Genomic DNA, 15,074 nt, shown 5'->3' on the forward strand with positions numbered 1-15,074 from the left:
ATAAATACCACACTTGTGTTAGAGAAATTACATTTTAAGTTAATATGAAAACAGTACAAACACCGGGGACCTGGGATAAGATCTTGTATGGCTCCATCTCCTGTTAAGATTCTCAGACTATACACACATATCTTAATCTATTCAAAAAATATCTGTGATACTTATCTGGGTGTGCAGTGATGCACACTGCTCCAGTGTACTTTTAATATAATTGAATCATTTTAACCTGCCTTGCTGTGCTATGCTGTACAATGTCAGTGGGGGTGTCCTCTCAATAAACACTGGCTCTCCAGATGAGTAGCAGAGAGAGGCTGGATCATGACTGGGCTTGTCAGGAGTCAGAGGAGAATGCTCTGCTGGGGGAATCGTCTCACACATGAAGGACCTGTGTGATGAGAGAACAGCATAGCAGGAAATAGGACAATGTCACTGGATGAACTTTTGGCTCATGCTTTAAGAGTGGATTGTGGGCTATTTTGCAGGGTGAACGCTGCATTGTGGCCGCATTGATTGGCTATATTGCATGACAGTGGACACAGTCAAATTCCTGCACTGCTTCCTCTCTATCAGCTCTGTGTATATGACTGCAGACACCATACCACCTCACACATTCACGCAGCTATGCATGTAGGGACTTCACTCCATTATGTGTTCCTTGTCTAACAATACACACTATATAGCCTACTGTAGTGGCACTAAAGCTTGTTTTGCTTAAGCATTTTATAGCAGACCTTGTTTTCATTAGGAAAGTGAAGGTGGAAAATGTGCAAACATCGAAGGTAGGGTGTAATGTCTGCTGGTAATGAAGGGTGTGTGGAGCATCCTCCCTCCTCAGCGGCGCAAACCACGAGAGGGAGACAAAGCTTTTCAGTGAGATCATCGGTGAAGACTCTTATACAGCTGTACTTCTGATTGTTTCCCCTTATTAGGAATATTCTGGAGTGAGTGAATATCTTTGCTTAGAAAACAAATGTAGATAATTACAACATCTAACCGATAAATATGGTCTGCTTTGGGCGTGTAAAAGGAAGTCATTGGAACATAATTTCCACACCCGGTTATAATGCAGGTTATGAATCTTGCTTTATGCCCAAACATCACCATACTCGTTTATTTTTCTTACATTTTTCAACCTGATGAGGATCAGCCCACGCGGCATCGTTTTGTCTGCCCAGAATGACACAATCCACGTCCATTTAAAACCTGACAAACGCATTCCAGCGGAGACATGAACCAATGAGCTGAGAGCAGGGCGTAACTCTCCTTACTCTGCCAAAGCAGGAGTATGAAGTTTAGGTTATCAGTGTGCTGCTGCTGTGAGAGAATGGTGCACCTTGGTGCCCATAGGTGCGTGATATTATCCAACTCTGATTTTATATTCTTTCAACTTTAACCGCCATAGTTTAACAAGGGGTGTATGCGCAAAGTTCAACGTGTCTTCTCTGCGGTTCCACACTACAAATGGCTTGGATTATTCCCCCGCATCTGCACGGGACTGGCGCCGCTTTCATTCTGCTTGCGGTGATTCTGACAGGTGATGCAGTTGCGCAGGTTTTTGACAGCTATGGATTATCATACGCCTTGAGGTCCGAGCTGTCAGAGGACACGATATTGGTTGCCAATAATGGGATCCGCGTGCCTTTCGGGAGATCAGTCTTCATTGATCCCATCAACGATTTGGTTATCCAAGTTCAGCCTGGTGATAGATGCAGCATAACAGTCTTGGACAATGACCCCTTGTCTCAAAGGCCTGGACACCTTTCTCCGAAAAAGTTTCCGTGTGAATTTGGCCCCAACGACGTGAAGTATTCTCACTTTGGCTCTAGAAGTCCTCCGAGGGATAGAGTGAGATTGCAACTCAGGTATGACACCCAAACGGATACCATTATAATACCTTTCATGATGGAGGTGGAAGTCATTTTCACACAGCTGGAAGTGCTAACCAAAAATATGCCACTCACTGTTGATAAACTACTCGGTACAAGTAACCCCATTGATAGAAGAATTTTAGAATTCACCTATGATACAAGTGCACAGCAATGCAAAATAGCCTCTCTCTCCAGTAGCAGCGTGATGCCCAGGTATGGTAAACTTGTGGATGAGGACAGCCTTGGAACAATGGTGGACTGTGATGAATTTATTAAAATGAACATCCGTTATCAGCATACTTTTGCTTTGAAGTCACCAAACAGAGATTACATTCCAATGCTTGTGGAGCTGCATGATAAGGAAGGCAATTTGCTCAAGCAGGAATTTTTCCAAATTTTGGTGAGGATTAAAGATGGAGAGGAGAACACAGCTCCCAAACCCAGCTTTGTTGCAATGATGATGATGGAAGTAGACCAGTTTGTAATGACAGCGATAACCATGGATATGCTGGCTGCAGAGGATGTTGAGTCTAATCCTGACGAATTAATTTTCAATATCACGTCCACCCTGTCATTTGAGGAGGGCTACATAGTGAGCACAGATGATAGGAATTTACCAATAACCTCATTTTACCAAGGAGACCTCAAAGACTTGAAAATCGCCTACAAACCCCCTGCTGTGGATTCAGTCACTGAGCGGATTTTCCAGATTGAGTTTGAGGTTGTGGACACAGAGGGGGCTGTGTCAGACCCTTTTGCTTTCATGATTGTTGTTAAGCCTATGAACACGTTGGCCCCTGTAGTGACAAGGAATACTGGCCAGTTACTGTATGAGGGTCAGTCCAGGCCTCTGTCCAGTTCACAGAATCTGGAAATCAGCGATGAGGACAATTTAGACAAAGTCAGAATCACTGTTATTGATGGACTGAGGCATGGAGAATTGACTGTTCTGGGCTCAAGGAGGAAATTTTTCACCCCGACTGACCTCAACGCTGGGGTTGTCATTTATCAACATGATGGTAGTGATACATACAGTGATAATATTATTTTCAGAATGACAGATGGCACAAATGAGGTGGAGTTTCTGTTTCCCATCACTGTTGTGCCAACTGATGACGAGCCTCCAATAATCAATGCCAACACTGGTTTGGTTTTATTCAAAAACCAAATGATGCCAATTTCCTCACTTATGCTTAGTGCAGCAGACATCGACTCAGAGGATTCTTCAATAAAATTCACAATAGAGCCTCCCTTTTCCACGATTGGGCAGGTGTTGCTGCGTCAGTCTGAGGCCCCAGAGGATCCATCAACCTGGAAGTTTAATACAGAGGATGAACTGTATGAGAAAGTAGTGACTGAGTGGCTGCAGCAGGATATTACTGATGGTAAATTGTTCTACAAACACATTGGGCCTCACAGCACCAGCACAGTCATGGATCAGTTTGTGTTTAGAGTTCAAGATGACAATGATCCACCAAACCAATCAGGTGAGAGCTCGTTCATTATCAAAATTCTCCCTGTTGACGACCTCCCACCTGAACTGTACCCTGGCACGACTCTGCAAATGACTGTGCACGAGTATCAACTTACTTACTTCCGAAAGAAATTCCTCCGTTACACTGACCTGGACTCAGAGGATCGGGATCTCAAATACACAATCATCCAGCCACCGACAGATACAGATGAGAATAGCCCTGTTGTATTGGGAGCTTTGGTGTTAACTGAAAAGCCAAACACTGAAGTCACAACTTTCACTCAGGCACAAATTAACCACCATAAAATAGCTTTTAAACCGCCTGATCTTGAGCTTGGAATTACGACTCACGTTTTGCAGTTTAGGTACACTGTGGAGGATGTTTCTGGAAATATTGTAGAAGGAGTTTTCACTATATTTTTAAAGCCTGTGGACAACATGCCGCCTCAAATAACCAACTCTGGATTTACTGTGCTTGAACGCGGCACACATATCATTACAAGTGCTGAACTAGACACCTCAGACACAGACACAGACAGCAAACAGATATCCTTCTCTATTACTCAGCTTCCACTGCATGGCCAGATCCAGTTTACATTCACTGACATGAAAAAAGGAGACACTTTCAGCCTAGAGGATATTGGAAATGGCAGAATTTCGTATATCCATAATGGAGATGAATCCACAGTCGATTTAATACAAATAGATGTCAGTGATGGGGTCCATGTTGTCCCAATTACTATAAAGATTAGTGTGAAGCCAATTGATGATGAGACTCCAACTATCAGTCTCCCAGCTGGTACAATTGGCTCCTACATAGATGTACTGGAAAATGGCGCAACAGAAATCACAAGTAATGTCATTCAGGGAAGAGATGAGGACACAGATGACCTTCGTTTGACCTTCATTGTCGAGGACCCACCATCATTAGGTGAAATTCTGGTGAAAGGTGTCCTGTCTGGCACATTCACCCAAGCTGATATCATTAACGGCTTTGTGGTCTATGCTCATACCAGTGGGGAGATAGGCTTTTCTACAAAGGAGGACTTTTTTAATCTCACTTTGACGGACATGTCTGATGAGTGGACTGTTGGAGGAAATAAGATCACAGGTGTCAGAGTTCATGTGACTATTCTTCCCCTGGACAGCCAGGCTCCAGAGGTCTTTGTGGGGCCACAGTTTACTGTTGTTGAGGGAGAGAAGAATGTAATTCAGATTCTTCATATAAGCACTGATGATGTCGACACCCCCAACGATGACCTCCTTTGTACAATCATTGTACAGCCGACTTCAGGGTATATTGAAAATATCTCCCCAGCCCCAGGCTCAGAGAAATCCAGGTCCGGCACAGCTATTAGTGCTTTCACCATCAAGGACATCAGACAGAATCACATTTACTATGTTCAAAGCATTCACAAAGGAGTTGAGCCAGTGGAGGACAGGTTTACGTTTAGATGCTCTGATGGCATCAATTTCTCTGAAAGGCACTTTTTCCCTATCTCCATAATCCCCTCTAATGATGAAAAGCCTGAGATTTACATGAGAGAGTTTGTAGTTATGGAGGGCATGAACATAGTCATTGACACTCCCATTCTGAATGGCGCTGATGCAGATCTCCCTTCTGATCAGCTCACATTCATTATCACCAAACCCCCCAAGCACGGATTTATTCTTAATCAGCTCACTACCGGCACAATCCCTATCTCTAACTTCACCTTGGATCAGATCAGGGAGGCCTCCAGCATTGTGTATGAGCATGATGACTCAGAGACCACAGAGGACAGCTTTGATATTGTTCTCACAGACGGAAAGTTCAGTGTAGAGAAAACAGTAATAGTTATGATTATCCCTGTGGACGACGAGACCCCGAGGATGGCAATCAATGACGGCCTTGAAATTGAGATAGGTGATGTGAAAGTCATAAATAACAATGTTTTAAAAGCTACTGATCTGGACACTGAGGATAATACGCTAACTTATATTATTCGTTATGGGCCTGGTCAGGGATATTTACAGAGGACAATGCCTTCCGGGACATTGCAAAATATCACAGTTGGAATGAACTTTACACAGAATGAAGTGGATCAAGGTTTGATTATATACATCCATAATGGGCAAGAGGGGATTCGTGACCTTATCAAATTTGATGTGACAGATGGCATCAACCCTTTGATTGACAGATACTTTTATGTCACAGTGGGTGGCATTGACATGGTTTTCCCAGACGTAATAAGTAAAGGTGTATCACTTAAAGAAGGTGGCAGGGTTACTTTGACAACAGACCTGCTCAGCACCAGTGACCTCAACAGCCCAGATGAACATTTGGTGTTCACAATCACCAGAGCTCCAATGAGAGGACACCTGGAGTGCACAGACATACCTGGGATGCCCATCTCATCCTTCACACAGCTCCAGCTGGCAGGCAACAAAGTCTATTACATCCACACTGCTGATGATGAAGTCAAAATGGATAGCTTTGAATTTGAAGTGACTGATGGCTACAACCCTGTGTTCCGCACATTCCGCATTTCCATCAGTGATGTGGACAATAAAAAGCCTGTGGTGACAATACATGGCCTGGTGGTGACGGAGGGAGAGAACAAACTCATCACACCTTTTGAGCTAACAGTGGAGGACAGAGACACCGTTGACCGCCTCTTGAAGTTCACAGTCACTCAAATCCCAGTTCATGGTCGCCTGCTCTTTAACAACACCCGGCCTGTCACCTCCTTCACAAAGCAGGACCTGAATGAGAACATGATCAGCTACAAGCATGATGGCACAGAGAGTGCGGAGGACAGCTTCTCCTTTACTGTCACTGATGGCACTCATACAGACTTCTACATCTTCCCTGACACAGTATTTGAAACACGAAAGCCTCAAGTGATGAAGATTACTGTCCTCCCGGTGGATAATGGGGTACCGCAGATAGTGGTTAACAAGGGTGCCCCAACATTGCGGGTTCTTGAGACTGGCCACTTAGGGTTTGTGATGACAAGTAAGAGCCTTAAAGCAGAGGACAGAGACAGCATTCATGATTCTGTGACCTTTAGGATTACTGTTGCCCCAGAACATGGCTACCTGATCAACCTTGGCAAAGGAAATGCCACTATCACCACCTTCACCCAAGGTAAGAGAGCTGCATTTGCAACAGCTTTGCAATCTTGTGACATTCTGTTAGATTTGTAAAGTACCGCAGAGACTCACATTGAAGACAGTTTTTAATTCTCTTGAGCCCACTCTTAAACTCATTTTACATTTACACGCTCTGCTTAGCATACTCCCCTCTGATGCCTGAAAAATGCTGAGTTCAAATGTAAAGGTTTTTGTTTTCACACAAGAGACTGCCTATTTACAGAGATGAAGTATGCCAGTGCCTCAGGCTGACCAGATCTCACTGGAGTGCATTTTTCAAATGTATTTTCCGTTGCGAGAGAACTGGCGGTGATCTGTACATCACAAGAGTCATATTTTTTAAGACAAGGGTATTCCAGACATGATGGCAGATATGTGAGCATGCAAACATTTCACAGGGGGTGGAGGAGGGCACATAGGCTCACAGCAGACCACTGGCTTTGCAAACACGAGTACAGAAGTTGTATTTCAAGCAGACCTGAGGGGTATCTTGGTAAATGCCACATATCAGAGTAGCAGCATCAGTGTACAGTCAATATCCATGTATTCCCTGCTTTTATTTACTGAGTCATTGTGAGATGCTTTTCCCAAGAGGCCTATTCAATATTTCAACAGTTCTCACAAGAGTAAACAGACAGTAAATAAAGACACAATCTCCAGCAGGGCTCAGGAGTAATTATTGACAAATAGTCTGTAAGGAACAAATTGGACATATTTCCCCACTTGTCATTTAAGCCAAATAACTGATGTAAACCTTTATGAGTAGGATATTATGGATATTTATGCAAATGTTTCTCTTTTTCAGCTGAAATTGATGACATGAACATATGCTATGTCTTGAGGGATAACGACAATGCTACAAATGATATCTTCTATTTCTCCATTGAGGACAGTGGTAAGTCACTTTATGCTCTCTTGAAATTATGCTCTGTGGTAGGCACATTTAGGTTGAAATGAGTTCTTGTCATGCTGACTTTTGAGGCTGAAATATTGAATTTTGTTATACTGTGTCAAACTTTACTTTAAAGAACTCGGATTTATTCAAGAAGGGAAAGGAAAAGCTTGCATGTGCTTCATTATGTGCCTAATTTAGCAGAATAACTAAGCAAAAGCTGTGTGAACAGATGGGAGAGATTTACAGAACAATAAATTCACACGCTTTCTTATTTCAGCATGAGTAAATGAGAAAATGGAGTGAATAAGAGAAAGATAGAAAAATATACTTGTTATAGATTTTGTTCATGTTGTGCTCTGTTGATTTCCAGTCAACCAGTAGGTCTTCCAAAAAAATTGAATGTCAAGGCTTCCACGCTTAGTAACCTTTTATCTGAACATCATGTTAGTCTTGCTATACAGTATACTGTAGGTAGCTCAGTCTAATAACACCCCACCCATTATTTTTCTATGCAAGGGCCTCCTGATTTAGAAACTAATGACTGATTTAGCAAGTAAGTAATTAGTAGAACAATTAGTGGAGACCTTCCTTCCACAGTAGATATGTAATCAGCCACAGGCTCAGTGAGTGGTTTGAGGCAATCATGCCGGTGTTGCCGATTAGCAGAAGCAGCGTGCCTGACAGTGTGTCCTTTCTGCTACCCTTCAGCTGTGATGAGTGAGCACAAAGGACCTCTCTAATAGGGGCCATCTTTTCCCACAAGCACCTCAGTGGGCCCCCATACACATTTTCTCATCTCTCGACTCGGGACTAATCTGTGGTTTCAGTTGAATAATAGACAGGTTAACTTCAATGCCAACAGGTGGATGGGGTGCTAATGACTGATGGCTACAATGCAGGGGACATCCCCTTATCAGGAGGTGATATTGAGTGGAAGTGCTTTACCTGAGCTGTTGGCAAGTAGCAAGCCCATGCAGAGCTCTTTTGTTGTTGAGCGAGGTTCAGTCGGTCCATTTATTATTGTCTCAATTGGGTTATTTGTCATGGATCTCTCTGGGCTTCTCTCGCTCCGTCACTTTATTTCTCTTTCTAGCTTCCTTGATGACATACTTGCATCCCACATTGGTAGTGGTGTTTTATCTTCCAGAACTGGCAATTAGATTAACTTTTTTTGAGCACTTCTGTACTCAGTCATAGTTATGTGCTCAAATGAAACAAAACATAAAATTGCAATGGTCAGACACATCACATATCTCTGAAATGTCATTCTATGACATGGGAATTGTGCTTTATAGTGGCACCTAAATGGCTTGAAAATTGATAAAGAGTGTTGTTGGATGACCCATCCATAAGGACTCGACACATACTGCACTGCAGCTTGTGAGGCAGTCAGTGAACATTTTTTAATAAGATTTAAGCTGTGCTGGTGGCTGCCCTAAATCCCCAGACAGAGCCTCCAGCTCTTTGAACAGTCGTGTTGGGGAGGAGCTGAATGGTGTACACTGGCACACAGCTGCACTATGTCATGTTCAGCAGTGGAAAACATTCTCCTCCTCACAAGTTCATTGGGAAATTTACCAACTGCATTTGGCAATTTCTTTTAGCGTGAACGGTTACTTTTCATGTCGCAGCTGCTCAGTTGGATTCCAGGAGTTTTTGCTAACAGTTGTGATGAACCATAAAAGTGTGCACAACTCTGAGTATATGAATGGCTGCTAATTAATATGAGCAACTGAATTTGTGTGCCTATATATGTATTTCACGGGGATGGTCATTGTGTTTAGAGTACATGTACAATACCAATAGACAGGATTGAAACCAGGGCTGCAGCTAATGACTATTGATTATTGTTTCTTTTTAATTAATTGACTAATCATCTAATCTATCAAATGTCCAAAAATAGTGAAAAACCCCCATAGATATTCAGTTAATTTCCAATTGTGTTAACAGAGAAAATCAGCAAGCTTTTTGACTCAAATATGTATCAATTGTCACTCTTACTTTAGATAAATTTTCAGCTGGTGGACTGATAGATTAATCAAAAAATCATTCAGATCTGGTTGTAACAACAGACGTTACCTGTTGTCACTTTGCCTCCGCTCAAAGATGAGTTTACTGTACTGGGATTGTTATAGTTATATGTGTGCTGACTCCAAATCCAAATCCCAAAATAAAGTAACTTACAACCTGCACTTATTACAAGGCAGGGCACTAATTTACTCTTGGCATGTTTTCCACATTGGGAGAATGAATGGAAAGTGCCAAGCCATTTATTACACCCAATCCAAATACTTACAGCAGTCTGACATCTGACCACAAGGTTGTTTTAGCTGTTGAGGCTGAGATCATAGTTTCTCTGATAGATGGATTGTCTTGGTACAGGACGCAGTCTTGGATCTCTTAAATTGAGTTGCCAGTGGCTGAGCTCGTCTTGGCAATGATGCCTCTGCTGCTTGATGTTGTGTTCAGAGCCCAAATTTAAATATATGTTGAAGCTCACCAGCTTACACTACAATAATTACCTTTGCTTTAAGTGGACACATATTCATGGTTTTCTAAAAACTGCACCCTTAGTAAATTGTTTTGTTTGGCTTGATAAATGATGCTTATGTAATTTTGAATTGCAGAGAAGTTGCTGTTTCACTCAATTAACTTGGCTACATGAAGACACCAGATGGGCTTTCTGCCACAAATAACAACATGGCAATTAGGCCAAATCCCAAAATGCTGATCAGTTTTAATCAGTATGTGTCAGAATATAAGAATAATTCTCACAGTATGACTAAAATACTTTTAACCTTGTTTTGATAGAGCAATCTTCAAAATGACACTGAAATCACTTCAAAATTATACTGCCCATTCTTTGTAATAGTCTATAACTTTATAATCATGGGTAATTTGTGGACTTTGTGTCATTTTCCCCTCTGTCTCCAGTTTCTTTTTCATTTAATAAAGCTGCCACCATGGGCCTTTACAGCTGTATTTAAAGTGCATTTGTCAAAGAAGAGATAACAGGGCTTATTTTCTCAGAGCAGCTTGTGTGTCTCACTATTTGTCAAGCTTGTCAAAGCTTTGAATGAATAATCACAGAGGACTGAAATTACACATATTAATTTGTGGTTGTCTGTTTGCTGTTTTGGAGAAACATCACACCTGGACAGCAAAGTCACGAACAGAGGCGTGGGCCAGAAATCTCTTTAATTACGTAGAAAGTGTCTTATTTAGAACAAGATTGTTATCTGGATGTTTGTATCTGTGTGTGTGCGGTGTGGTGTGGAGGGGAGAGGAGGGGGCAGCTCCTGTCAAGTGAGTTAATTGCTGTGTTTCGTTGGACTCCAGCCCTCCCCTTATCTCCTGAGAATTCGGGTGCATTCAGGTGAGCTTACCTGAGCACACACAAACCCTGACATTCCCAAGCAGTTATTTGTGGAGCTGAATCCCTGTCTGCCTCCAGCTAGTCAGTCAGCATCAGGGATGTTCCTACTGACAGACACAGTGCTGTGGCCTTTGTTTTTCCTTACTAGGCACTCACTACCATCTCATTTCTTTCTTTCACTACTGTCGCTAAAAAGACACAGTAGAAGATCATTGATTGTTCAGTTCATAGGTCATCCTCCACAGCTATATGTCCAGGCGTGAGACTTGTTTAGTATGTAAAGTGCATAGAGTATGAAAATCAATAATTCAGATTTGTATCTAAATGGGTCTGCACAACACAGAGAGAATTCCTAACTGGAATTTTTTTTTCTTAAATGGCAGCCCTTGAAACAGAGGAATGTTTCTCCTTTCCAGTTTCCAATTCAAGTCCGCAGCGCCCACCTCAACAAGCGTGTTATGTTTGTTATTTCTGCTTCGTGTAACAAGATAAGTCCTGTTCACTGTGAGTACCTCGACCTAATAAATCCTCCGAACCATTTCGGCCTGCAGTAACATCTGCCGTGTAGATCTTCTACATTTTCCATGTTATCGGTGTGTAATCGCTTTTGACACTGAGTGCATACTTGAATCCATCTCCCTTGTCTCCCCTCCCGTCTAATCCCAGGTTAGGAGGGATTATCTTTCCATTGCGTGCTAGAGCACAACAAAAGTAAGGTGGGACATGCACTCACATGCAGTTGTGAGGTTAATATAGACTTTGTGTATGCTATAATATCCCCATCCTAGATGATGACTCTGCAGTTTCTCTGTGTGTTTCTACCCTGTTATTAATGAAATTGTCTCCCCTACACTTTTCTTGGGGGGTATAACATTCCTCTGTCCTTGGAACCTGTAGTATGAATCATATACATAAAATGTGTTTTAAGCTTCAGAAAATTACATAGCTGGTCCAGTTGTTGTGTTTTAAAGAGATTTTAGGGTGTCCTCACAGTCCATCTGTGATGCAGCTAATAAAATATTAGGTAGTCATTTTATTGTTATGGAAAAATATTTTGTGGGCAAACATCTGGGATTTGATTAGAGGAGCTATTCCTGGGTAACAGCTGCTTCACTTTGGGGATGAAAAACTGAATTACAGAGAGAATTTAGGCTAATCGTTTTAGATGGAGAGTGATTTACGTGGCTCACTGGTCCCTTATGTACTTAGTCGCTAACTTTGAGCTGTAATTTTCTCACCGGTCTGCATTGCAGTTATGTTTGCAATGTTTATTACCCAGCACCAGACTTCTATATTTAACATAACAAGATATATCTGAAAATTTATTTTCATGTGTTTGTGAGGAGCAGAGATAACTAAAGTAAAAGCATATCTGGATAGTGCTGCAGTGACAAACCAAACAAGTGAAGAATCTGTCCTCATTGGTGAGGGAATGAAACATTAATTGTGATCTACCAGACTTGAGCCAATGTACTTCTTCTACAAAGTTTAAAATGTCAATATTAATGATTGGCTCATTCTACAAGGCAAGTAAGCCAAAACATGTTGATGAGAGGTTTCATTGTTATATCACGACTTCGGCATTGAAGGCTTTTCTGTTCTTTTGCTAGAGTTTCTTTGGCTCGAATTTGTTGGATTACTTTTAGCAGATGTCTTCATTTTCTCCATTGTGGTTTCTTTTTCTCCTGAGTGCAGATTAGTGCTAAACAGTCCATGTTTAGTCAGAAAAGCATCTTCTGCTGTCTCAGATGTGTCTGCTGGGACAGAAAAAGAAAGCCTTAAATGCATTAATGATAGTAATGATAATGATAATGATTCTTCTTATCTATTTGTCTAGTTGTGATTTTATATCACATGAAATTTGAGTAAAACATGGTTAATGCTTCTAAGACCCTTTCGCACTGATGTGCCCTCATTTTCCCTTTGGAAAAAAGAAGGGAAACCCTTCTTGACGATTCCCTTCCTCTGTCTTAATATGCTGCCAAAGTAAATGTGTGGAGCCAAGCTTAACAAAGCAAAGGCAAATTCCCAAAAGTATAGAAACCCCAGGCCCAGGCTTGTTCCCTGGATGATACGTGTCGTCATACGTGCCTTAGGATATTAGTCTAGCAGAACTGGGATTGTTCGTATAAAACCTTCTTTTGTGGAAAAAGCTTGCAGGCTGAGTTTTGTGTTGTCAGGTTTAAGTGTTGATGAATCCTATTAACTCAATGTATTTTACATGTAACTCTCAAGCACTGACAACAGGATAAGAGAAAACTTGTGAAATTGAATGAAAAACTAAAATTAAACTTTTTTGGAATCTTTTTGCAACCATAATGAAAGCAAAATTAAAATTTCTGTAACTTTTCCAAGCATTCCATTTGTGTCTTATTTGATTTTTGTCCGTAATATATCAAACAGTTTAATAAGACTGTGTTTTGACAAATCTGATATTCCCAGAAAACAGCAGGAACTGGGAGTCGATGGTGCTACAGTTTCTGCTTTGACATCTCTCTTTTCACAGTAGCAGAGCCTTTGTTCAGTTTTGCAAAATCACTCTTGATAATGTGTTTTTGGCCCCTAAATCCCAGCAGTGGGCTGGAGCTGCTCCTCTCAGCCCTGCTGCATGATAAGCCCCCGACAGCTGCGCTAAGACTGTAGTGTCACAACTCTCTCCAGCTGAGCCTGGGTTTCAGGATTGGAGCCCAATGCAGGGTGCACCTCCTTTATACATATTTTTTTCTTATACAAACATTCACACACATACACAGTTGCACACAACATCCATCCATCTCAGGGCCAGCTGCCCGATCCCATAATCAGAGATGAAGCTGGCACTGCTGAAACGTTGCATCAAGATGCTGGGCATCAACTACAGTTTAATTGATAACTGCTTTGTCTTTGATTTCAAGCTGTTGTCTCTTTTGATTAGAATGCTATGATGTAGGCTAGGAAAAGCACCAGCTCCTTTGATTTTGATATCATCAGCATCTCAGTATGCCTAGAAAATATATACAGGAGATGGGAATTGAAAATATTACACGGTTTGAAGCAGACTCTCTTGAGAAGATTTGCATTTTATACACTCCCTATGAACATGGTAGGAGTGTGTCTTGAGAGAAGCAGGGCTCTCATTTCATAAAAGGTGTGGATAAAACCCTCTGGGGATTCTGTGTGTGGATCAAGCTCCCTCTCACCACCACCTCCACCACCTGCTTTCCTCTGTAAGTGGAGCTTGATAGGCAGGATATGAGAAGTCATCTAGTTGAAAAAATGGGAGGGAAGACCAGTCAGAGGAGATGAAAGATAGAAGTGCTCTGTTGGTCCCAGTCTTAGTGGGGGCAAGGCGTCAAGCTGCTTCTTGTCGCCTGTAGCGATAGCATGAATGTGCTGATGTGCAGTTCACTCTCTAAACACCGCCTGTGTTGACAAGTTGTGAGGGCATTAATGTAGTAGTTGAGCTCTGCGGGTGTATAGCCTCGTCTACATTTGAATAGAAATTATTGAATTTAGTCTCGGCAAACATAAACTAACTTTTATTTTTTGTTTTTTGCCCCATGTAGCTTTGGGGAACATCAAAAAATAAATAAAAACATGTCTGGAACAACCAGGGAAATGTCCAGAGCTCAGATCAACCCTTCCCCCATGAAGAACACTTAGGAATGTCTTCTTGCCTGAAATTAACTAGACCATGCCTGGGCTTATCTTGGACTCCCCGGACATGGACTCGGAGTAAAGAGTTACATATTAGCAAGGGGAAAACAACGATAGGCCACAGGGTGCGAGTCTAGACAACAATCTGATATATTGGTTACATTTACCTCCTTAAATCCTCAAGTAATTAGCTGAAGCTCTTACAATCACCACAACATTGTTCTGTAATATTTTAAAGGTTATCATTGGTCAATGAGTCCTAGACATTGTGTTTCATTACAGGGAGGGTATATTTAGTGCTATTGGGCTCTTGTGATACCTTTGGCATAGTCAGCTAACCCTAGAATTAATTTGTACTTCACTTACCTTCTAAAGAGAGTTGATCATTTTTTAAAGGGCATGCAGTGTGAGTTAGTTAAAATGTCACAGATAGAGCTGCAGGCAACAATGCAACTTCTGCTTGCCTCTCATGTTTATCCCTTTTGACATTTAACTTTTGTCCTTCAGATCTAATAGTTTTCTCTGTGTGTGAAACAGAGCTTATCACATCTTATTACGTTATTCTATTCCTCTGAGTCCAGGTGTTGTGCTCCTTACACCAGGCCATACCTTTTTGTGTTAGCTTTGAACAGCCATTGTCTCTGAATGCAAGCCTGACATAGAGAGCACCTTTTTGAGGTTATTTTTTAT

At 41.7% G+C, this 15,074-nt stretch overlaps 1 protein-coding gene across 1 annotated transcript in view; it reads left to right on the top strand.

The window, feature by feature from the left end:
- Positions 1–1,314: 1,314 nt before the first annotated feature.
- Positions 1,315–15,074, top strand: part of frem2b (FRAS1 related extracellular matrix 2b) — a 51,644-nt gene continuing 37,884 nt past the window's right edge. The window contains exons 1-2 of the mRNA XM_035680182.1: positions 1,315–6,472; positions 7,283–7,372. Coding sequence (XP_035536075.1) covers positions 1,462–6,472; positions 7,283–7,372 — 5,101 coding nt within the window. The 5' untranslated portion in view covers positions 1,315–1,461. The remainder of the gene's footprint in view (positions 6,473–7,282; positions 7,373–15,074) is intronic.

This window comes from Morone saxatilis, unplaced genomic scaffold (genome assembly GCF_004916995.1).
Source record: "Morone saxatilis isolate NCDOM2014 unplaced genomic scaffold, NCSU_SB_2.0 Contig8, whole genome shotgun sequence".
In the NCBI taxonomy this organism is placed as follows: Eukaryota; Metazoa; Chordata; class Actinopteri; family Moronidae; genus Morone; species Morone saxatilis.